Source organism: Leopardus geoffroyi, chromosome D1, assembly GCF_018350155.1.
Source record: "Leopardus geoffroyi isolate Oge1 chromosome D1, O.geoffroyi_Oge1_pat1.0, whole genome shotgun sequence".
In the NCBI taxonomy this organism is placed as follows: domain Eukaryota; kingdom Metazoa; phylum Chordata; class Mammalia; order Carnivora; family Felidae; genus Leopardus; species Leopardus geoffroyi.
The window spans coordinates 97722397-97746069 of NC_059329.1; the positions used below are offsets into that span (position 1 = coordinate 97722397).

The window sequence follows — 23673 nt, forward strand, 5'->3', positions numbered from 1 at the left end:
GGAAAGGACTACTCCTAGAGGCTGAGTCGGTGAGTGGGAATGGCCCTCTGTCTGGGCTTTCCTTCCAATCATATAGAGAACTCTCCCAGAGAGAATTTGGGGTGCAGCCACAGAGGCTCTTCACCAACCCAAAAGCTTGATCCCCACGGCCCATTCCCTGCAGAGGGCATCCTTGCACACACCCACAACTGGTTGAAGCTTTATGGCTGACGGGCTACTTGTTACCAGCCCTGTATTAGTCAGGCAAGGCCGACTGCTGTGTAACAAACAGGCCCCACACATAAATGGCTGAACGTAACAAGAGCTGATTTCTTACACTCTTAAAGGGTCTACTAGCTCTTCTCCAAACCTGGAGTCCCAGCCTCTTCCACCTTGTGGTTGTGCCCACCTGCGCCCGGCACTGTTCAGATATGAGCTCACTGAGTCCCCATGTAACCTTATTAGGAAGTGCTACTAGGATCAATCCCATTTTCCAGATGAGGTTGCATTGCCAACTAGTGAGCCCTGGGGGCTCCATTCAAACCCAGGGTGACTCACTCCAGAGCCCGGCGCTGAGCCGCTCTGCCCTGCTTCCAGCCCCTTTCTCCATCTCCTCGCATCTCCAGCCATACTTTACTGCTCACTAGTATCTTCCTGCCACATAGACTCATGCCCAGGCCACTGGATGGCCCCACTACCCAGCCCCTTCCCCCGCCCCTGCGCCTGCGTACCCTTCAGTCAGGGGAACGGGGTTCTTACGACTGCTTCCCACACTTGGGTGCGTCTAATTCCCACCTGCGGAAGTGAGAAATTCAGATTTTTCTGAAACCCCAAGGCCCAGAGGTTTGGCTGAGAGGTCTTAGGTAGAGCCTGGGGAACATGCATGTCTAACAAGCTTCCCAGCCTGACTGCGATGTGGGGGGTCCCTGTGGCCCCTGGGGGGACACCCCGGTTTTGGAACCCCCCCAGAGATCCAGGTAGGATAGGTGTAGAAATGTCCTCCTGTGCGGTGAGCTGCTCCCTGGGCACAAACTCCCCGTTTCTCAGCGAGGTCCCTCGGCGTCCACAGTTACTTGTGGTAGATCTCCCACTCCACGAAAACCGCTGATACCAAATCTCTACGTCTTAGAGGCTTACGGGCAAGTCCACAGGGTGGGGCCCCGGGGGAGCGTGTACTTCCAAGCTGCAAAGTTGAAATTCACTTTGAAGCAGCAGCTTGTCTTCCGGTCCAGGAGCCACACAGCGTTTCCATGGTGACCCAGCCACTGCTGGTCTCTCATTATCCCTTCCAATACAACCTCTTCGGTGCCCTCAATCCCTTTTCAAATCCCCTTCCCTTGGGACTCGCCCGCTACCTTTCTTTCCCCTCCTTTGTTATTTTAAAATCAAGAAAGCTTAGTTTGTGGTTAACCGGGACACTCCCTGTCTCCTCCCTGGTATGTAAGGCAACAGACCAGGAGGTTTGTCCCGGAACCAGCCTTGCCGTCCGTCAGTTGGGTAAATGTGCCTCTCAACCGGGGAAGAATGAGATGCAACTGAAAATAGCAGCCAGCCCTGGGCAAACCTTTTCTCTGCTGGTGGTCACTCATTCAGTCATTTGTTAAATCTCTAGATGCCGGTCAACTGCAGGAACAACATCATCCAGTCATTTCCCTTGTGGAGTGAGCACTGCCAGCGGGGCAGAAAGCAAGAAACCACTAGATGCAGAAAAAAGCAATCTCAGGGACAGATGGTGGGGGGGGGTGGGTGGGAGAGGAAGTGGTGTCCACTAAAAATGTGAGGGTCAGGAAAGGTTTTCTGAGCTAAAATTTGGGGGCAAAAATCGTATCGAACGTTAGTCATGTGCTGGATAGAGGTGTAAGCATTTTACCTCCATTGAAACCCCACAACCTCATGAAGGAGGGGCTGTTATTGTACCCACTTTACAGAGGAGGACACTGAGGCACAGAGGACTTACGGCTGAAGTCACACAGTTAACTGGATACAGAGCTGGGATTCGAACCCAAGCGCATGCCCACCTCTGCCCTCTGATGCCAGCTATCCATTCATTCATTCGACCAATCACTATCTCGGGGTGGGTTGTGTGCATTGAAGGGAGATTTTCAGGAAGATTCAGAGGCTCTGACTTTGAGTTGGGCGCTCCCTGAAGTAGGGACAGCAGTTTGATGGAGGAGAGATGGGAGCAGGGCACTCCGGACCAAGGCTGTGGCTTGAAAGTCTGAGTGTGGTCAGAGACCAGTGGATACAGCTAAGGCTTAAAACCCCGCGAGAAGAGGAGGGACAATGACTTCTGCCAATCTCCCAACATTTCCAGAGTAAAGAGAATTCACAAAACAAAACCAATCGGTGGGACTGGAAGCCGCCACATGGCAAGCTCCTGCCTAGAGATGTACTTCTCACGGGTGGTCCCTGCATTGGCTTCATTAGTCACATCACGATGCCCAAAAGGGCAATATGGCTGCCGCCTCTTGACCATTGCCTATGTACCAGATGCTTCTCGAAGCACTACAGACTTCACTGTATTTGAGCCTCACACAACCCTATAGGGAAGTGCCTAATATTTTCTCTATTCTACACCCGAATTTTAATAAATAAAAACAGCCCAGTTCTTTACAAAGGAGGAAACTGGGGCTCAGAGAATTCGCAACTTGTCCAGGATCCTACAGCCAGTATACGACTGCCCTGGACTTGGAAGCCAAGTGCACCCAAAGCCAGTGCTGCTATCACGACACTACATGACATGGTTCCCTGGGTCTCTGGATGCCACCCATCAACAGGTGGAAGTGGAAATGCCCAGCTAGTTGCTTTTGATTTGCCGGCACATTCCCTATCGTTAGACTGATAATAACCCCACCCCCCATCCCCACGCGGTTGTCTGGTTTTTTTTTTAATGAACCGTCCAGACGTTTGGGCATCCGCTTTGTTACTGCTCTCAGTTTTGAGTCTGGGCTTGACATTCTTTGCGCAGAAAATGTGTTTCATTTGTGCCATGAGCCAAGACAACGGCAAGACTATGTTGTATCCTCACATAATCGACATCGGTCATAAGCGTTATTTCAAAGCCAGGATGTTCTAAAGGTCAGAGAAAAGCCCTCTAGTCTGGGGCTCAAACTCAGTCTTGCCACCCCATCCACTCCATCCTATCCTCTATTTTGCAGCCGCCATGGCAGGGCTGTTGGCAATGGGTTTGACTCAGAGCACAATCTCAGCCAGCCTTTATCTTTCAGAATTTCCACCTGCTCCCCCACCACTGTATTGGTTTCCCAGGGGCTTCAGCGGCCCACTTTGGCTCAGGTCATGATCTCATGGTTCGTGAGTTTGGGCCCCACCTCGGGCTCTGTGCTGACAGCTCAGAGCCTGGAGCCTGCTTCAGATTCTGTCTCCCTCTCTCTCTGCCCCTCCCATGCTCATGCTCTCTCTCTCTCTCTTTCTGTCTCTCAAAAATAAACATTAAAAAAAAATTTTTTAAGTCTGAGAAATCTGGTTATATGCAATTTCTTGACATTGAATTCAAAATCTTCTTTCTGAACAGCTATAGGATGTTTTGATTCTAATGCTTGATAATTGATGAAACTATGGACAAAGGCAACAATTTTTAACCTTGTCGTTAAGCCAATATATTACAAACAAAAGCTAAGGTACTAAAATTTGATGCTTGTTTTTTTTTTTTTTTTTTTTTTTTTACCCATTTAAAAAATCAGAGCACATTCAAGGTTATTCTTATAATAATACCTCCTTCACGCATCTGCATTCTGATAAGCTTTTCTTAGTGGGAGAGAAAGGAGGTAAATTCGGTAGAACCCCTGAGCATGTGAATATCATCCATCAAAAGTGATACAGCGTGGAATAAAAGTAGAGAGAGCCACTAACTGAAGACATCCACCCACTTCTGTGCAGACACTTGGAAAGCACATCATTTTCCAACCTGGTAGTTTCAACGACAGCCAAGTTTTAAAGTGTGCCTTCAAAACAGGACAGGATAATCTTTTACTAGATTATCCTTATATTTTGGTTTTAAGCCCAAACCCTCCAATTTCTACCCAATAAAGCAGAAATCAGCACACGCCTGTCACCCACTATGTATTTACCCACCCTTAAAACCATGGAAGGTCCACGAATAAGTCCCTGCCCTCAGGAAGTTTACCATGCCAGGGTGGAGATGAGATATTCCATAAACAGGAATATTAATTGCCTATCCTAGAAGAACTCTCCTGTCCCCACGGCAGACATGACTAATCAGTTAAGGCATTATTTCCTGCTCTGCTCAGGGCTCTAGGAAGCGACTACAAATTAGTAGAAATTGGTATACGAGGGGAAAGCTATATGCTCTCCCTGATGCATAGTTATACAAAGATAACTAAGTATAAAAGGTAATCTTTTTTTTTTTTTTTCAACGTTTATTTTATTTTTGGGACAGAGAGAGACAGAGCATGAACGGGGGAGGGGCAGAGAGAGAGGGAGACCCAGAATCGGAAACAGGCTCCAGGCTCTGAGCCATCAGCCCAGAGCCTGACGCGGGGCTCGAACTCACGGACCGCGAGATCGTGACCTGGCTGAAGTCGGACGCTTAACCGACTGCGCCACCCAGGCGCCCCTATAAAAGGTAATCTTAAAGGGCCATATGTCTAGACTATGTGCTACATAAAAGACTATGGAAGAGGTCCTTATCATTAGTGAGGCCAGAGAAGGCTTCCTGAAGGAGGGACAGTCAAGGATAACTCTGGATAGGAGAGGCAGGGGGAGTTCAAACAGACAGAGCGGAGCAGCGGGCACAGAGGGGTGCACACTCGAGGCATGGGGTATCTAGCAAACCATCCAAAGAGAAACACTGGGATTGGAGAAATGGATTTGCAAAGGAATGGTGAGGCCAGGTCATGAAGGGTCTCGAATACCCGGCAAAAGATTCCGAATCCTAGTTTATAAACAGTGGAGAGACTCGGGCAGCTTGTGAACAGGACAAGGACAGGAGCATCATTTTCAGTATATCAGAGGAGCAGGGGCATGCGGGAGGGACCGGAGGCGAGAAGGCCAGCTCGGAGCCACGTGAGAGGAAGCGAGGGGCCGGGCCAGGGTATACCTGTCTCAAGGGAAAAATGAAATCAGCATGCGGGACAAGTCCCCAAGGAAGATCCCACAGTCCTCCCGGGTGGAGCCACGTGTAGGGACGAGGCGTCTAAGAGAGCTGCGGCAAGGGGAAGGTACCCCCATCACTGCCTCTCGGGTCTCCTTTCTTAAAAGGGCATCGTTCCTGAGCGTCACTGAATATCCACAGCCGTGGAAGTGTTTAGGCAACAGATTGACTCTCCTGTGCGACTTTTGTGAGAGATGGCAAAGGACAGGGCGAGAGGGCTGCTTCTGACATTGCTCTCCCAGCGGTCATCCTGGCAGACTCCAAGCCGGGGAGTATCAGCCGCAGCCGTTAACTTTCAAACGGGACGCTAACCTATTGGCCCTCCCTCCGGTGTCACATGGGCCCACATTCCAGCGGTCTACCAACCGTCACGAAAATATGATTGGACCGTGGAAGGTCAGTAATATCAGATATTTGGCTCTAAGTTACTACACACGTCAAACAGTTTTGCTCAGCTCGTTGCAAGCTTTTGGAAATGAGAAAAACAGCTGAACTTTCCTACCCACGGATGTGTCTGTTTGACCAAGCACGTCTCAGACGCCTCAAGATGTGCAGAGCACCCTGCTGGAGGGTGGACCAAAGGGAAACCCTGCTAGAGGCTGGACCAAATGGAAATCATGCTAGAGTCTAGACCAAATGGAAAACCTGCTGGAGGCTGGACCAAAGGGAAACCACGCTAGAAGCTGGACCAAAAGGAAAGCATGCTGGAGGCTGGACCAAAGGGAAACCTTGCTAGAGGCTGGGCCAAATGGAAACCATGCTAGAGCCTGCACCAAATGCAAACCTGGCTAGAGGCTGGACCAAATGGAAATCACGCTGGAGGCTGGACCAAAGGGAAACCATGCTGGAGGCTGGACCCAACGGAAATCATGCTGGAGGCTGGACCAAAGGGAACCATGCTGGAGGCTGGACCCAATGGAAATCATGCTGGAGGCTGGACCAAAGGGAAACCCTGCTAGAGGCTAATGAAAGCAGTTTCTAAACATCAAGCCTTGTGCAAACCGGGCTTTATCATCATTGCCCCTGACCTTTGCCCATTTGTACACCCTCCCTCTGATGCAGACTCTACCTCTCTTCTTATTAATTACTAGGTTCGGTAATAATAGCGAACATTTACTGAGTACCCTATCAGTAAGGGTTTGGGCGGGAACAGAAGTCACGAACTAGGTCATCGAGGAGAGTGTGGGAGGTTAAGGAAAACACCTTGGGATGGAGAATATCCTGCAGCCAGGAGTAGCCGGGCATGGGGAGGGGAAGTTGGGAAATGGGGACGGGTTTGGGCGGGAGTGGCAGGTAGGGGAGGAGGGTGCGGAGAGTGGTCTGGATGCAAAGGGACGATTTCCAGCCCGGCACTTCAGTTCCGGGCACTGCCCTACCTGGATTATGTGATTTAATCCCCACAATTCAGTGACAATGACACAGTTAACAGATGGCCACACGGAGGCACAGACAGGCGAGGTCAGGAGCGTGCCATCCCACAGCAGGCCAGGGGCCGACTGGATCTGGAAGCCGAGCACTTCCTGTCCTCACTCATCTAGCATGTGACATCAAATATTTTACTAGAGTCATTTCAATGACAACTGAATTATTAATACCCCTTGTTCATCCAAGAGTCATTTCGTGCACTTTTGCAACTCGTGCAGCCCCCCAAAGGCCGCCTGGGGGAGTTATAGGAGCTTGGTTTCCAGTGGTGGCCACAGTCAGAGTCACCATCCTCCTCTGTTCCCGAGGAGGCGGGGGGCCCCGATGTGACTCCGCCGGGGACAACCTGTGCAGCTGTGTTCATTGCCCGGAGCTCATGCAGTGGCCCAGGCAACTACAAACACAGCAGCGGCCTCAACCCTGCCTTCCGGACACCAAGCCACAGGTTCAGCTCACCGCGGCAAGTGCCCTGCCCGGTCCCTCCGGTGGCCCTCAGAGGTAATGGATTCGAGGCGCTCCTTTCTTAGAGTCTCACGTTTTCCCGAAGTGAAGAACTCCAGAAACACCACAGGGCAGGCAACTGCTGACTTCACCAGCTGCCGACTCGACCGGTCTTCTTAACAACTGAAGGCCATCAATGACTCACTCTACCACTTGGCCCTCATCGGCCCCCTGCTGGCCTCGTGAGGGCACTAAGGATCGTCTGGCACCTTTGACCCTGTTGGGCACACGGCCCTCACTCTCCAACCTTCCCAATTTGATGCTGTGGTCCATCATTTCAACAACACCTTTTGGAGTCTAAAGACCCCCCGCCCCCCGTCTTCCCGTCCTCCCCTGATGCCGTGTGGTAAAACCCCACCATTGATGAACTCGCTACAGCACGATGCCTGCCCCCACCCGTCCTGCACCTGGGGAGGTTCCATGAACAATTCATGGTCAACAACCTCAAAATGGCTCCGGCCCTGCCTGGCAATCCTACCGTTTCCCTAACTCCTGCCCCGAGCCCACATTTTGGAATCTCTCTGTTGCCTCAGGCTTCTTCGACAGACAAAAAGGAAGCCAAGAGAATGGAGATCCATTCACATAAACCCTGGCTGGACACATGCTGTGGCTTCCCTGTCCTGTTACGCCTTGGGAGGTGCACCCCTCGCTCTCCCCCTCCAAGACCAGTCCTTCCTCCCGAGCCTTGCCCCCGTCCCCGTGCTATGTGCGGGAGCCCGACCTCAGCTATTTTCCATCTCTCTCTCCTCCTCTCTCTTGAATGCTCACCTTTCTCTTTCAGCCTGCCCCTCCCCGCCTGTTTTTAAATGCGCTCAACACTGCACTGACTTCTTGTCCCCTGATCGGCCACTGTCCTCACCCTCTCGCCCAGCCAGGCGTCTCAAAAGAATCGCCTGTGCTTGGTACCCTCCTCATTTCCTCACTCTCCATCCGTGCAGCAAGCCACTCCCAAAGGGTCCCATCAGCCACTGAAGGTCCCTGTTAGTCTCTGAGGTCACTGATGACCTTCACCCTCTGATTCCTATGGATTTTTTCAGTCTTATCTGACTTGACTTTCCGGTGGCAGGTTCTCAGTGGACGATTCCCTTCCTCTTAAAAAGCTTTTTCTCTTCTTCTTCTCCTTCTTTTGACATTCCATTCTCCAGGCTCTCCTCCTTCCTCTCTGGCCACTCCTCTGGCAAATGAAATGCTGACGTCCGTCAGGACTTCCCAGGCGCTTTTCCCCCCTCATTCTGCTCTCTTCCTGGGTGGTCTCAACCATGCTCCTGGCTGTGATTGCTGCTTACGACAGCCGACTCCCCAGCACACATCTTCGGCTCCCCGGTATACGTCACAGCTGTACTGTGAGCTCCGGACGTGCCCAGCCACTGGCACCATGGACATCTCCGTGCAGAAAGCACAAAGACTCCTCGTGCTCTCCCTGCAGAAAAGTGAGCTCGTGACTTCAAGCCCATGACCTCATTTTTGTTGAGGGTTCCCTGTTTTGCTAATTGCTACCACCACCCAGTGCGGTAAGTGAAAACCTCAGGTGTCACCACGCACTCCTCCCTCTTCCTGAAACCCACACCCAACCGATAGGCAAAGCCTGTCAATCTATTTCCTAAACATCTGCCACCATCATAGCGGCCCAAACCAACGTAGTTTTTCTCCAAGGCTTCCCTTGGTCTCTGTTTCCACTCTTCCCCATCTGGAAGGATGGTTTCACAGCCCTAATATGGCCATTAGGCCATGTTCACCTTACTGAAGATCTTTCCATAGCTTCCATGGCTCTTGGTTAAACATCCAAACAGTCCTGGTGGCCCAGAAGACCCTGGGTAGCCCTGCCCTAGTCTGACTGCCTCCTTCACTCTACTCCCTCCTGTGAGTTTTACACTCTACCCACTTTGACCTTCATCCAGTCCCTCCTGAGTGGTATTTCTTCTTTCCACAGGGCCCTTGCACATGCCCCATGCCTAGAAGACTTCAAATGTCATCCCCAACGCCTTCACCTAGTAAAAATACCACTAACTGTCACAGGGATATGCAAGACCGTTCATTTGGGGTATGAGAAGAAAATAACAGAATTTCATTTCATAATTTATTTTTATTTCATTGTTTTGAAAGGCCCATCTCGTGCATGTTTTATTAGGCACATGATATGTTGGTAGAGTAACATATGTTTAAGTATATATATGCTTATAAAGAATTAAATATGCACGTATAATGTACACGCTCAAAATTTTTTTTTTTTTTTTTACTGAAAGGAGTCCAAAAATCTTGACGATCAGAGCAGTCATCAGCTCTCACTTCTTGGGAAGACTCCTGCCACCCTTGGCACGCCTAACACAGCTGTAGACAACTGGTGTGATGAACATCTCTACTGCTAGAATCCGAGCTACAGGTCAAGGACGTTGTCTGTCTGGTTCCTGCAGTGTCGTCCCCAGGGCTCAGTGCCTTATGTATAGTGAGTGATCCAGAGGTATGTTTAGAACGAATGAGTATCCTAGAAGTGGAATGTTCGTGCTCTCCTTCCCAGCCTCACAGAAGCCTTTCCATGTCTCACATCTGGAATGTTTTTAACGGACTCTCTCTTTCCTACATGGTAAGCCTACACTCCAGTCACTGCTTTCGTAAAAGATAAATAAGAAAACAACTTGGAGATACTTAAAATATACCGTCATCTCATTTCGTCTTGAATATGACCTTAGAGAACCTTATCACCATCCCTGCTTGTTGAGGAGAAAAGCGGGAATCAGGACGGTCGAGGTCACTGAGCCCAAAAAATGGTGGAGGAGGAATTCAAATTCAGGTTTGGGGTCTCTGCCTAATCGGCTGCCTATTCTATCTCAGCAGCTTGCTCATAAAGTGAACATTTTGATCCGAAGAGGCAATTTCCTCTCTCAAGTGATCTCAAAACCCTGGATCGTTACGAAGCCCGCTAATTCCGGTGGCCATCCAGAATCAAATGCAAGTCTACCGTGGAGCGGTTCTGCGGATGTTCATTCCTTTCTGTTCTCTGTTTCCGCGTGTTTGGCGATGAGGCTGTCGAACAAAGGGCAGCTCAAGTCACGGTGCTACTTAAAGGGTCTGTCGGCTTGCAAGGTAAGAGCCGTGCTCGTTTTTCTTCATAATTTTTTTTAGCAGCACGTCCAAAACTGTGGTATATGATGCTTTTTCAAGTAAAACGCTGTCTTCGTGGGCATTAGCCCATTGGCTTCGCAGCTGAAGGTTTTTAAACGGTCTCCGATATTAGCCAAGAGAATGGAGACCATCCATCCATCCATCCATCCATCCTCTGACTCAAGCAGCCATTCAACATTTCTCCTCACATCTCTGGCCATCTGCCAGTCCTGCTCAGTTTTCTCTACAAAGAAACAGTCCATCTTGGACTTAATGAATGGGGGGCAGGGAGCGGGGCGCCCATGAAATACATCAAAGTACCCTGACGTCTACGCCAGACGGAGGGAGATTCAACTTCGCAAAACTCCCAGAGGCTGCTCCTCCCCTTTGTCTCTATTCATATTCGTATTCATGTATGCAACGACTAGCTATTTGACTCTAATCTGTTCATGAAAACACTCTGGCCAGCCATTTTCAGAGAGCAGTCACTCGTACTCTGTTAAATGAGACAAGTTTTAATGCATTCCAAATCCACCCAAAAACCTCAATCCACGTCCCAAAATACCACTGTAACACCCTTAAACACCATGTAAAAAAAAAAATCTCTCAGGAATTTTCTATACTATAAATCAATTAAAACACCCTTCACTTAATTAGCACTCAGGAAACTCCTCGGTGGGAAGGTTTGCACGTGTGTGTAGCCAATTAATACCGTAGGGGACCAAGGCCCCTCCTCCTGGAATCGCACTGGCCTTGATAACGTGAATACATAAGGAGATGTATGGAAAGATAGTAAATACCACCTCGATTGGACCTGGGTTTGTAGGACCCCCCAGGTACGTGAGTGGAGCCGACTGGGACCCATGAAGGGCTAAAGTTCCGGGGGGGAGAGGGTGGGGAGCATGACAGTGATCACACGCAATGTATTTAAAGGGTGGGGCAGCAGGTGCAAACAGGCTAGTACAAGAAGGGAGCCAAGGGCCCCTCACATGGGCATTGATCACTGTTTGATACACGAATGAATAAATGAAAGAGTGAACCCTGGTCTCTAGTGCCCTGCTTGCCTCAGGCCACTCTCCAGCCTCATTGTACATCAGGCCCCACCTTGCTCTCGCTTTTCGGGCACCCTGACCTTTTGCTAGGTCCTCCTAAGCACTAAGTAGGGTTTCTGTCACAGGACCTTTGCACGGCTGTATTCTTCCGGAGCCCCTCACCTCCCTCCCCATTGCCCTGATTAACTTCCTTTCTAGTCCAGCTCTCAGCTTGGCCATTACTCTCCAGAAAAGCCTTCCCTGACCTTCCTGACTGGGTCAGTTCCACCTTACCCTCTCCTAGCACTAGAAGTTTCTCTTCAGGTCACTTGCCACAACCACATCTTTATTTATCTGGGCTCTTCTCCTAACTCTGGTCTCCTTTACCACAGCATAAATTTCATGAGGGATAAGAATGGGTCACTGTGTTGTTGAGGAGGGAGCAGCTACCACTGTATCCCCATCTCCAAGCACAGTACCTGGCACATAGTATGTGCTCAATAAACATAATCAAGGGAGGGAGAGAAGGACGGAGGCAAGAGGGAGGAATATATCCACCCTTTTCATCTGTTTTCCTTTAGAAACCTACAAACAGCGGACAGCCTGGGCGGCTCAGTCAGTTGAGCGTCCGACTCTCGATTTCATCTCAGGTCACGATCTCACGGTTTGTGAGATCGAGCCCCGCATCCGTGTCTGTGCTGACACCACATTTCCTGCTTGGGATTCTCTCTCTCCTTCTCCCTCTCTTTTTCCCTCTCTCAAAATAAAGATAGGAACTTAAAAAGAAAAGAAATTTACTAAGACTTGATTTCTTAACAGATCGGCTACAAAGAGCCCTTTGTATGCAAGTGTATGTTGATTCTGACCTGTCCCCATAGAATCCCTTCGTTCTTAAAACCTCTCCCTGTGAAGCTATTCTCCTCCACCTCAAAGCAACGTTTCCCAGTGTTTGTTAGCAAGAAATCAGCTGTGGACATAGTGAATGCAGTAACACTGGGGAAGAAGTGAGAGACGAACTGTTAGCGGTCACTGGGAGATTGGAAGGTCAAATAGCGTGGATCGTCTATGGGATTCGGACTTCTCCTGCCAGTCTCCGACTCTGGGACGGCCAGTCACCCTTTATCTTGCCTCCTCTTTGTCTTCTGGCTCTGCTGCTTTCCCATCTGACCGGTCCCTCCCCTTCCTTCTGACTTTGCCTTACACCCCTCCAATTTCTCATTTGGCTGTTTCTTCCATGGGGTCCTGATGGCCTGTCTATTCCCCTTCTTACGACCCAGGTACTCGATGGTAACCGGGGCCAGTGTCTGAAAACCTGAAAATGTCTAAAGATACAGCAATCTTCACTTCTGGAGTTAACGCGAAGAGAAGAGCCGGGCACCTGAATTATTTATACGCTCGGGCAGAGGAGAAATGAGGAAGGGAGGGGGATGGGATGGTCTGGGACCTGACCCCAGGGAAGGGACTGGGGACAGAGACCTAGGGTCCACATCGTATCAGGAAGGGCCTGGCGTCTCCTGTGGCTGTGTGCTCATCTCTCGCAAATAATCTATGCTAATTTCTTGATGAAAGATTCATCCTGTCTTCCATGTTGCTAAGCAACCAGCCCAAACATGTTTACTGTGTAAATCTCTCTGGAGGGCCCTGGGCTGCACCCAGTGCCTGAAGCGTGATGGACGTAAGAGGAGACAAAGCCGCCCAAGGCTCGGGGAAAGGCTTCTCAAGCTGACCTGCAACAATGCGTATTTTTGACACTTTTATGCCATATCTGGGGAAACACAGTGGCCCAAGTATAACCGTGACTAGCCCTTTTCTGCTAATCTCCAGCCTCCTGCTCAAAAGTGTGGGCTCAGGAGCCAGGCTTCCTAAATCTGATTCCCAACTCTGCCACCAAGTGTGACTTCAGAGTACTGGGTTCTGTTTTTCCCATCTGTAAAATGGAAATAATAATGACGCGTGTTTCACAAGGCTACGGTGAGGACAAAATTAACATGACTCAAGACGTCCCGGCACACACCCAAAGAGCCCGCAAAATGTTGGTTATGCCATCGTTAGTGCTCACTCCTCTAGGGAGATGCTTCTAAGTTTTTTGTCTGTGTATTGACACGAATTGGAGAGTCTGCCAGACAGGAGATCAGCTGAGAAACGAATCCTTTAAAAGGGTGAGAAGGCATGGGGGGCAGACCGTGGAGCAGCCCGGAATCACACCAGTTCATGGGGCCTCTTCTGACCACCGAGGCACAGGGGAGACCTTGGCAAGGCAGCGAGCCGGAACAGGAGAAAGCTCTTTGGGCTGAAGGTGGGGGTGCCCCCCCCCCAAGGGCTTCCCAAGCCCCTGCACCTGCCTATCACGACAGAAGCGTAACACGACTCATGGCGATTTGCTGGCTGGCTTCGTTGTCTGTCTCCTCACTTATCAGGAAGAGCACACACCCGTCTCCTCCTTGCTGTATCCCACGGCCTAGCGTGTGTTCATTAACTTTTAATGAATGAACTTATTAGCTAATGAATGCAGCATATGGGTTCTGGTTCATCCTCGCTCTCAATAATTATGAATTTAGATTCGGGATCTGAGAAGACTTGCTCCAGTGGTCTAAGGAAGAGGAGGGCAAGGCAGGAGGGTTGACACGGCCACACCGATGGTCTCGAGGCCCCAGTCCCAAGGAGGAGGCGGCCACAGGAGTAACAGCAAAAAACAGACGGGGCCAGGGAGGTAGTATCTGATGGATCACAAGAAAAGGAGGGCCATGCCTCTTGTTCACAGCCTGGAAGTCCTCCTGGTGATGAAAATTGTGACTTGATACTAAATTGATGTTCACAAACTGTGTATGACAACATGAAAACTTTTAACGACAACTTTACTGGAATGCAACCATACAAAGAAAAGTGCATAAATGAGAAAAGGAGTGGGGCACCTGGGTGGCTCAGTCAGTTAAGCGTCCGACTTCAGCTCACACCATGACCTTGCATTCACGAGTTCGATCCCCGCGTCGGGCTCTGTGCTGACAGCTCAGAGCCTGGAGCCTGCTTCGGACTCTGTGTCTCCCTCTCTCTCTCTCTGCCCCTCCCCCCACATGCTCTCTTTCTCTCTCTCTCTCTCTCAAAAATAAACATAAAAAAAATTGTTTTAAAGAATGCAACAAGGCAAGCACCATGTGGGGAGCAAAATCAGACACTAAGGGGCGCCTGGGTGGCACAGTCGGTTAAGCGTCCGACTTCAGCCAGGTCACGATCTCGCGGTCCGTGAGTTCGAGCCCCGCGTCAGGCTCTGGGCTGATGGCTCAGAGCCTGGAGCCTGTTTCCGATTCTGTGTCTCCCTCTCTCTCTGCCCCTCCCCCGTTCATGCTCTGTCTCTCTCTGTCCCAAAAATAAATAAACGTTGAAAAAAAAAAATCAGACACTAAAACCAAAGTTTTCTAAAAACAGGACCCCAACTCCTGCTAAGTGACAGGTGTCAGGGGTTCTGAGCTGTGGTAGAAGGCACTTCTCCCTGCTCACTCTTTATTACTTAGGTTAGCCAAAAACAGGGTTTCTTCTGAAGGGACCCAGAAGTAAGGGGGAGTGAAAGCCTGTGCAGACCAGCGTGAGGAGGAAACTCAGGGGGAGGGAACCAAGGGGTCTGGCCACCTTTCACTGAGTAGATTCTGAAGCAGCGGTGAAGGGAAGATACGCACTCACACACGCGTGCACACGCACACACACGCACTGCTCGCCACTCTGTCTCCTCACACAAGCTGCCGGGTCACTGCATAATCACCAACCTTCGGAAGCTGGGCTGACAACAGTGAGGGAGGTCCCCGGGTGACCCTGCCAGACCACGAGCGGACAATGTAGTGAGACTGAACCTCCCGCGTTCCCCAAAGGACTACACCCGGGTGGAAGGGGAGGGATTGTCTCAGGAGGCAGGACAAAGGGTCCAGAGTGTGTATTTTGGAAAAGCGAAGAAAAACCATGAATTGAAGCCAGCTGGAGGCATGAAAGGTGATGACTGAGGGTTTCTGCCCTCCCTCTCCTCCCACTTAGCAGAGATTCGGGGCCTTTTTTGTTCCATGGATTCCTTCAGCTCTCCAGAGAGGCCCCGTGGACACTTCTCAGAACGTGTGCAAATAAACGACATCGGACCACAGAGGAACGTCTAATCACATCGGCTCGTGAAACGGCTGTACAGGGGCCTCTTCGTCCACTCGTTCCCTAACGGGATCTGGCAGGGGGTTTAATAAGCACCATGATTTAGACCTGGCGATAAACGTACATGATGCTACAGCTGTAGTTGCCTTGAAACTACCTGTGTTTTCCCTCGGGGACGAAGTCACAGATATCGTTAACACTCCTGTAGAGTGTTGCCAATATTCCTACTAAGGGGAGATGCTACGTGTCCATCACCGAGGTTAGTGAAAAGAAAGATGTACTTTTTTTCCTGTCCGAGACCATGAACCTCTGAAAGTCTCTCCACAGACCCCGTGGAGAGGTCTGGGGAACCTCAGGTTAAGAACCCCCAGGGGAAACATCCAAGTTCTTCTCAAAATCACTACAAACTTCAACCTCATCCAACCATTCGGCGCCCGACCGTCCAAGAGACTTTTCCAGCAACCACAACCAGTGACTTACAGAGTCACGGGCAGTCCCTCCGCATCCTACAGACATCCGGTTCAGTGTATGGGCGTCTGGAGCCCAGTTCCCCAGCCCTGCGCCCTCCTTTCAGAGAACGCCTTCCGAGAGCCTTCCCCAACTCCGCCCCTCCTTATCAACGTGTGCCACTTTGATCACCCCGCTGTCACCTGTCACCCCTCACACCACCTCCTTCACTTATTTGGAAATGTCAATTGTGTCGTGCTTTCTCTGTTGACTCTATCTGGGTCAGTGCTGAATCTGAGCACAACGGCAGCCAAACCAACGTCGTGAGGTGCCTCCTGCGCCACATCCGGCTTGCCCAAATCCTTGTCACCGAGGGAACCAGATGAGGGAATGTGGAGGAAGGGGTCTCGTGTGTCAGTAAATGTTTACTGTGCCCCTACAGAGCGAGCGCAGGGTTACAAAGGCACGGTGCCTATGCACTCACGTGTGCAGAAATGACTCAAGCGAGAGTCCCAAGTTGCTGGACACGGCGATACCTTTATTTGTCCACCGTTTCTTACTGGACACCTAGTTGGTTCTAGCCACTGAGCAGGTGCTGGGAATAAATAACATACAAGTAAGCGGGTATTGGGGCGCCTGGGTGGCTCGGTCGGTTTAAGCATCCGACTTTGGCTCAGGTCATGATCTCGCAGTCCGTGAGTTCGAGCCCCGCGTCGGGCTCTGTGCTGACCGCTCAGAGCCTGGAGCCTGTTTCAGATTCTGTGTCTCCTCTCTCTCTGACCCTCCCCTGTTCATGCTTTGTGTCTCTCTGTCTCAAAAATAAATAAACATTAAAAAAAATTTTAAAAAAAGTAAGCGGGTATGAAAGATCACACCCAGTTATAACAAGAGCTATGAAAGAATTGGAAGGAACAATAGGGAAGAAGGTAATGGGGGGGAGGTACTCCATTACATGTGGCAGGAGATAAAATCCTCCCGAGAAGGTGAAATTTAAACAGAAAGAAGCCTGGGGGCGCCTGGGTGGCTCAGTCGGTTGAGTGTCTGATTTCGGCTCAGGTCATGATCTCGCGGGCTGTGAGTTCGAGCCCCGCATTGGGCTCTGTGCTGACAGCTCAGAGCCTGGAGCCTGTTTCCGATTCTGTGTCTCCCTCTGTCTCTGCCCCTTCCCTGCTTGCTTTCTCTCTCTCTCAAAAATAATAAACAATAAAAAAAAATTTTTTTAAACAGAAAGAAGCCTGAGGGATGGGGAGGAGCTCTGTGTGAAAAGCCAGAGGAAAATGGCCATGGGGGCTGGGGGGGGGGGGTCTTTAAGAAGGATTGGAAATCCAGGGAGGGTGAGATTTCAGATGATTGGGACAAGGGCATGAACGTTGGTCTGGAGAGGGAGACACCTGCCAGGTCAAGCACGTGAGGGAATGGAGTGGCTAAAAGCCCGGATTCCAGAAGCAGACCAGCTTGGCTAGAATCCATCCAGCTCTAAAACTTCTCTAGCTGTGCGGCCACGGGCGAGTCACTTAGCCTCTCTGAGCCTTAGCTTCCTCATCTTTAAGTAAGGATCATCAAATACGTCCTTCATTGAGTTGTTCAATGCATTAAGAATAGAGCACTTACCACGGTGCCTGACACAAAGCACATGTCATGTAATGGTTTGCTATGACTTGTTCCATGCTCATTGAGAAGTTGTGGGGGGGGGGGGGTTTGAGCCAAGGAGACGGTTGTCTTTAAGAGGCTCTTGGCCATTGTATGGGCTACTGGTCATGACTAAAACAGAGTTGGAAGGGATCCCAAAGGTCATTTACACCCGGTCCTTCTCCAGTGCTTTTCTCTGGGGAGGTGAGGGGACAGCGCCTGAAGAGCCACCTCTGTGACAGGCAGAATGGTCTTCCCCTAACGCTGGGTGGGAGAGAAGGTTGAGAGGCAGCCGGCTACAACTTCTGAAGGGTTCCCCCACCCCCTCAACTCCCGGTGGGTGGAGAGCCCACTACTCCCCACCTCAGATGGTTCTGGGTCTCATGTCTCGATGCCCAGCTGGCTCCCATTCCTGCCAGTGTCAATGTCACTTTTCTTGGATTGTAAGTGCCTCAAGGACAGCAGCCATTTCCTTCCATTCTCACTAGCCGGTGACTGACACAAGGCCCCAGAGCAAGTGCTGAGTCTCAGATCTTTTGAATAATTGATTGGAAAAAGGAAGGTGGAATCATAGCATTCTTGTGCCTCTCCCAGACCTACAAGCTCTATGAAGAATCTAGAGGGCCTCGGGAAGTCATCGAGACAAGCCCCTGACCCAGGGCCAGCCTTCCTCAAACACCCAGCAGGACTTTCTCTGGTTCTCTCCAGAGGGCATTTTGCACTCCCCACCACGGGGAATGCTTCCTGGAGTGCACAGCCCGTCTGGGGCTCCTTCCAGACCTCTTCCCCAGACCCCCTGGGTCACACTGTACAATGGGGACACCACCCATTTCCTGCCCAAAGGGCTCTGGGTACAAGCCAATGCATGGGATAAAGCCCTCCTGGGTCCAGGGCCATCTTCGGAGCTATCCTAGGGGAGGGCACAGCAAAGCCCCCCTGGCTGGCTGGCTGGAGCTGAGGGCTGCTGCGAGGGGGCCCCTCCAGATTCACCAGCCTCTCCCCAGACCCCAGGCACCCCCGCCGACTCCCACGGGTCCAGCAACCACCTCCCCTCTCGTTTTCCCGTGGCTTTCCCCCTTCTCAGCTAAGCCGGTGCTTTTCCAGACACCCCCCGCCCCCCCCCCCCCGCCACACACACACACTTCTCTCTCCGGTCCCCATTTCTCCCCCCCCCCCAATTCTGCACGCTTCTAACCCTCCAGCCCCCTCCAGCCCCCTCCCGCGGTTTCCTCCCAGCCGCTCCACTGTCCTCCCGGCCCCTGTTCCTACCCAAGTCCCCTTCCCATTCCGTCCCCACCCCTCCCCTTTAGCGCTAGGCTCCCCATTCCTCTCGCGCCCCCACCCCGCCTGCCTCCCCTAACTATTCTCCCCCCCCCCCCCCCCCCCCCCCCCCCCCCGCGCCCAAGCCTTCCGGACCCCTAGCCGGGTGCTCCAGCACGTCCTCCGCCCTCCTCCCCGCCACGCTCGGTGGCGCAAAGAAGGCGACCGCTCCCCCCCCCCCCTCCCCAACCCGTTCCCCCACGGCTGCGGCCGCCGAGACCCCGCCGCGCCCGGGAGAGGCCGAGGCGCCGCCCCCGCTCACCTGTTGTGCGGACCGGAGCACGCCGGGTCTTGCCTTCTCCGGATCTGGGTCCCGCTCCCGCTGCACCCCCTTCTTGGGATGCATGTGCCGGCACAGGCAGGTGACCCCGCACAGCGCGAGGATGCTGGTGGCCGTGCCCAGCGTGGCGCCCAGCGCGATCACGGGCACCGACAGCACCATGGTGCCCGCGTCCCCGCCGCCGCCGCCGCCACCGCGGCCGCCGCGCACCTACCCCGGCCGGGCCCGCCGCCCGCCGCCGCCCGGGCCGCTCCTGGGATCGGGGCGCGCCGGCTGCTCTCCCGCCGCCGGAGGTGGTGGTGGGGGGGCGGGGAGGGGGGACGGCTGCGAGGACGTCAGAGGAGGAGGCCGGCCCGGAGCAGGCTGGTGCGCCCGCACTCAGCTCCACGTCAACCCGCACCCCCTCCCGCCGGCACGTGACCGGACCCCCACCCCAACCGCAGCCCAGCGTCCAGAGGGATGCGAGCTTAGGGTTGTGCCAGGCCAGTCTTCACGCTTTCTGGTGGCGGACACTTGCCCCGATAAGGGCGGGAGCTCGCCGAGGCCACACCGTGTGAGCTGGCGAACCAGGGCTCCCCATCTGGGTACAGATTTTGCCAGACTACCAGCCCTTCCTTCCCCACCTTCTCTGGCCCAGCAGGCTGTGAACTTGGGTCCTCCAGGAGGTTTTCAAACACACAAAAGCTGGAGATTTCCGGTCTGCCGAATTTGCCAGGTGTTGGCTATGCCGTGAGGGTGAGGGGCAGGCGACGGGGAGAAGGGAATTGGTCTCTGTCTGGCGTGGAGACTGCGCCCGTGTCCCGGCGAAGGGGACCGCCCCAATTCTGCTGCTTTCCGCATCTCCTTTAGGGTTCTCTATGACCTCATCTGATCTGCGGATCTCCGCTTACAGACGAGGAAGCTGTGGCTGGCAGGGGATGGGGGGCAGCTAGAAAAATCCGGTCATCCTGAGCCCAGACTCAGGCTGGCAGATTCCAAGTCCATGTGTCACACTCAGAGAAAGAACTTATCTTGGATGAACAAAGACTGTCACCTGCAGTAGCCAGGAGCCCACAGCTGGTCCGGAGGGGGGGGGGGGGGAATAAAAGCACTGTGCTTGGATTGAAGGGAAATTAGAATTCCAGGCATGAGGAAGACCGTCTTAGAGCAGAAAACAACGGTTTTCAGTGTGTTGCATCGTGTGGAGTGTTTCGTTGAAATCAGCAAGCGTTTGCCGTGTCTGCAGTTCTCTACGCGTGCTGGGCACGTGTGACAAGGAGCGGGGACGATTTCGTCCACAACCGGGCTTTCAAATTCCCGTGAGGCCGATGACTCCTAAATCTATGATGGCTCTGGCCAGGCCTTCTGTGCTGACCTGCACAAGTGACCGCCGCCCGGTGCGTGGCTTATCTCCCCCGTGTAACAAACCGCCCATGACTCAGTGGTTGTTTCTCATGATCTTGCAGGTTGACTGGGCTCAGCTGGGGCCGGGCCGGGCCGTGCAAGATGGCATACCACATGGCACTGGCTGCCGCGGGGGGCACAGCTGGCTGTCCCCCAGGGGGGTGCCCTTTGGTTCTCCCCCACGTGGCTGGAGCTGCACGGCAGCCAGGTTCCAAGAGGAAGGAAGCAGGAGCGGCCACTTCTCTTTAGGCCTGGCTTCAGAAGCTCTAGAACGTTGCTTCTTTGGTCAAGCAATAGTCTCCCTCTAGTTCTTTCCCTACAAGGCATTAGAAAGGATGTTTCTGAAATGCAGCGCTGATCCTGTCGCTCACATGCATAAAAGCCTTCAGAGTTTCTCCAGTAATGAACCCAGAGACTCCAGTTAGATCCAAAGCCCTCGTGGCGCCTGGGTGGCTCAGTTGGTTAAGTGCTTGACTCTTGTTTTCAGCTCAGGACACGATCTCGAGGTTGGCGAATTCTAGCCCCGAGCCTGCTCTGCCCATCCTGTCTCTGCCCGTCCCCCGCTTGCTCTCTCTCTCTTTAAAAAAAAAAAAAAAAAAAAAAAAAAAAAATCCAAAGCCCTTTGTGATGTGGTTCCTGCCAGTCCCTTCAGACTCACCTCTGTACACTTCCCAACATGCCTTTGAGCCCCCGATACTCTCAGGAACTTGGGATTCATTCGGCAAGCTAATCTCTTTGGAGCCTTCATACCATCACCCATGGGTGCAAACAGCAGGTGCTCAATAACTGTTGAAAGAGGGAACGGTTCACCTGATCATCTCATGTAGGACTTCCAGTGGCTTGGAGGGAATCCCATTTGCTAAATGAGCTCCATGTGATTAAACTGACTCTTCCACAAATATTTATTTTGTGCCTGCTGTATGCCAGGCACATTTTCCTACTGAGCTCCATTCGCTGCCAATCGCGGAGCTCAAGTCCCTCCGGGAGACTCAGTATTCTCTCTCATAAGAGCTTCCCTGGGAGGTTTTCTTGGCTCCTGGACCTGGCAACGCAAAATGTTCTGGGGAAATCAAAGGTTTAATTAATGATGTCAGCCCAGATCTCCCATGCCTGAGCCGCTCCCCTGGGAGACCCTTAACACCATCTAGCAGGATCTGGGGTGGGGGGAGAGGGGAAGGATGAGCACTTAATTTTAGACATTGTCTGATGGAGATCGCACACCTGTCATGTGGTTCATTGTTACTATGGTTACAGGGATGACAGCAGCTGCAGTGACCTTCATTTTCAATGGGAAGAGGGACCCCAGCCTGAGAACTGCTTGTCTTTGGCTTCTTTCGCACACAGGGAACCCGTGGCAGGGCTAGGGTAGACCTCAGGGAATTTGAAACCCAGTGATCAGAACTCCACGTCACCTTTGCTACATCCCACCCAGGATGCGATTTTGGCTTCTCGGTTCCTGATACCCAGGCAGTAGCCTTTAGCGACAACTTTCTTTTTTTTTTTTTTTTTTTTTTTTAACGTTTATTTATTTTTGAGACAGAGAGAGACAGAGCATGAACGGGAAGGGGCAGAGAGAGAGGGAGACACAGAATCGGAAGCAGGCTCCAGGCTCTGAGCCATCAGCCCAGAGCTCGACGCAGGGCTCGAACTCGCGGACCGTGAGATCGTGACCTGAGCTGAAGTCAGACGCTTAACCGACTGAGCCACCCAGGCGCCCCAGCGACAACTTTCTAAGAAAAGGCATTAGTGGATTCCTTTGAAAAATGGGGCCATGTCTGTTGAGAAAGGCGGTTGAGATGGTCAGCCAGGTGGGGCAGTTGAGATGGTCTAAGGAGGAGATCCACAAATAATTGGAGATTCTGGGGCTGCCAGACTGCCAAGAACAGAGCAAGATGCTCGGGGGTTGGAGGGAGCTTCTGGAAGGCTGAGGCGGAGATCTCAGGAGGTTCCCTAGCCTCTTGATGAAATGTCACCATTGTTATTTTGATCGATATTTTACTCATTGGATGATTAAATATTCTGAGCATCCACTCTGAATCTCTAAGGTATTAAAATGCTTTTATCTGGGAAGAAAGGCTTTCAAATATAGAAGGTTCTCTTCCTTGCAAGCATTTGTTTTGTCTGCATATAGTGCTGAGCAGGAGGGAGGAAAATAAACAGGCAGAGCAACCGAATTTTAACATTGGAAGGATAGCAGGGGTCCCCTTGTGGAATCCTTCCATTGGACCAGTAAGGAAACCGAGGCCCAGAGAGATTGTGGCTTGCCATAGGGGAGTTACTGACAGAGCTGAGGTCTTTTAGGTCAGGGTAGGTTAGGTCCTGCTCTAGCAACAAATGACCTCAAAACCTCAGGGATTAACACAACAAAGTTACCCCTTGCTCCTATCATAGTTCAAGGTGGGTCAGGCGCCTCAAGCAGGAAGTACATCTCCAGGCAGTGACTCGGGAGTCTGGGCTCTTGCTTCCCACCATGCAAATGGAGGAAAGAGACCACTGGGGACCGCGTGTGCCATTTGCAGAGGCCACGGCTGGAAACGCAGTCCATAGCTCTCACCGCATTGCATTGGCCAGGATCTGGTAACGCGACAAAGCTAACAACAGAAGAGACTGGGAAATATAGACGGGGCAACAACAGTAAGGAAAATCAGGCATGGTCCTTCTCACCGTGGCATTTACATTCACGTGGAGAAGATGAACATTATGATTCATCGCACGAATACCTGTGAAATTACAACTATACTACGAGCTCAGAAGGACAGGTTCGAGGTTGGGACTTGACTTGTTCTGAGACACTTGTGGAAGCCTTCCCAGAGGAAGTGACAGTTGGACCGAGGCCTGAAAGAGTAAAGTTAACTCAGCAAAGAAGGAAGAGGGGGTGTTCCGGGCAGAGACGCGGACGGGGCAAGGACCCCGTGGTGGAACCGCACAGCGGGCATGGGCAGTGTGCCCGTCAGCCAGCGCTCCGGGGCAAAATCGATGCTCAGCGTTTGTTGAGTTCTCTGGTGTAAAAGAAACCCACTATCGTGAGGTTCTGGCTACCAACGAAGTCCTGAATATTTCCCAGCTGGCTCTGTGAACGGTAGCAGCCAGCTCCAGGGCAGACCCAGGGAAAATCCTGAAAGGAGATGGGGCGCCTGGGTGGCTCAGGTCGTGATCTCACAGTTTGTGGGTTCGAGGCCTGTGTCCGGCCCTGTGCTGGCAGCTTGGAGCCTGGAACCTGTTTCAGATTCTGTGTCTCCCTCTCTCTCTCTCTCTCTGCCCCTCCCCTATTCATGCTCTGTCTCTTTCTCTCAAAAATAAAATAAACATTAAAAAAAAAAAAAAAA

At 52.0% G+C, this 23673-nt stretch overlaps 1 protein-coding gene across 1 annotated transcript in view; it reads right to left on the reverse strand.

Moving 5' to 3' along the window:
* SYT13 (synaptotagmin 13) overlaps positions 1 to 19260 on the reverse strand; it is a 41718-nt gene extending 22458 nt beyond the window's left edge. The window contains exon 1 of the mRNA XM_045485069.1: positions 18947 to 19260. Within this exon, the coding sequence (XP_045341025.1) occupies positions 18947 to 19126 (180 nt within the window). The 5' untranslated portion in view covers positions 19127 to 19260. The remainder of the gene's footprint in view (positions 1 to 18946) is intronic.
* Between the last annotated feature and the right edge of the window lie 4413 nt (positions 19261 to 23673).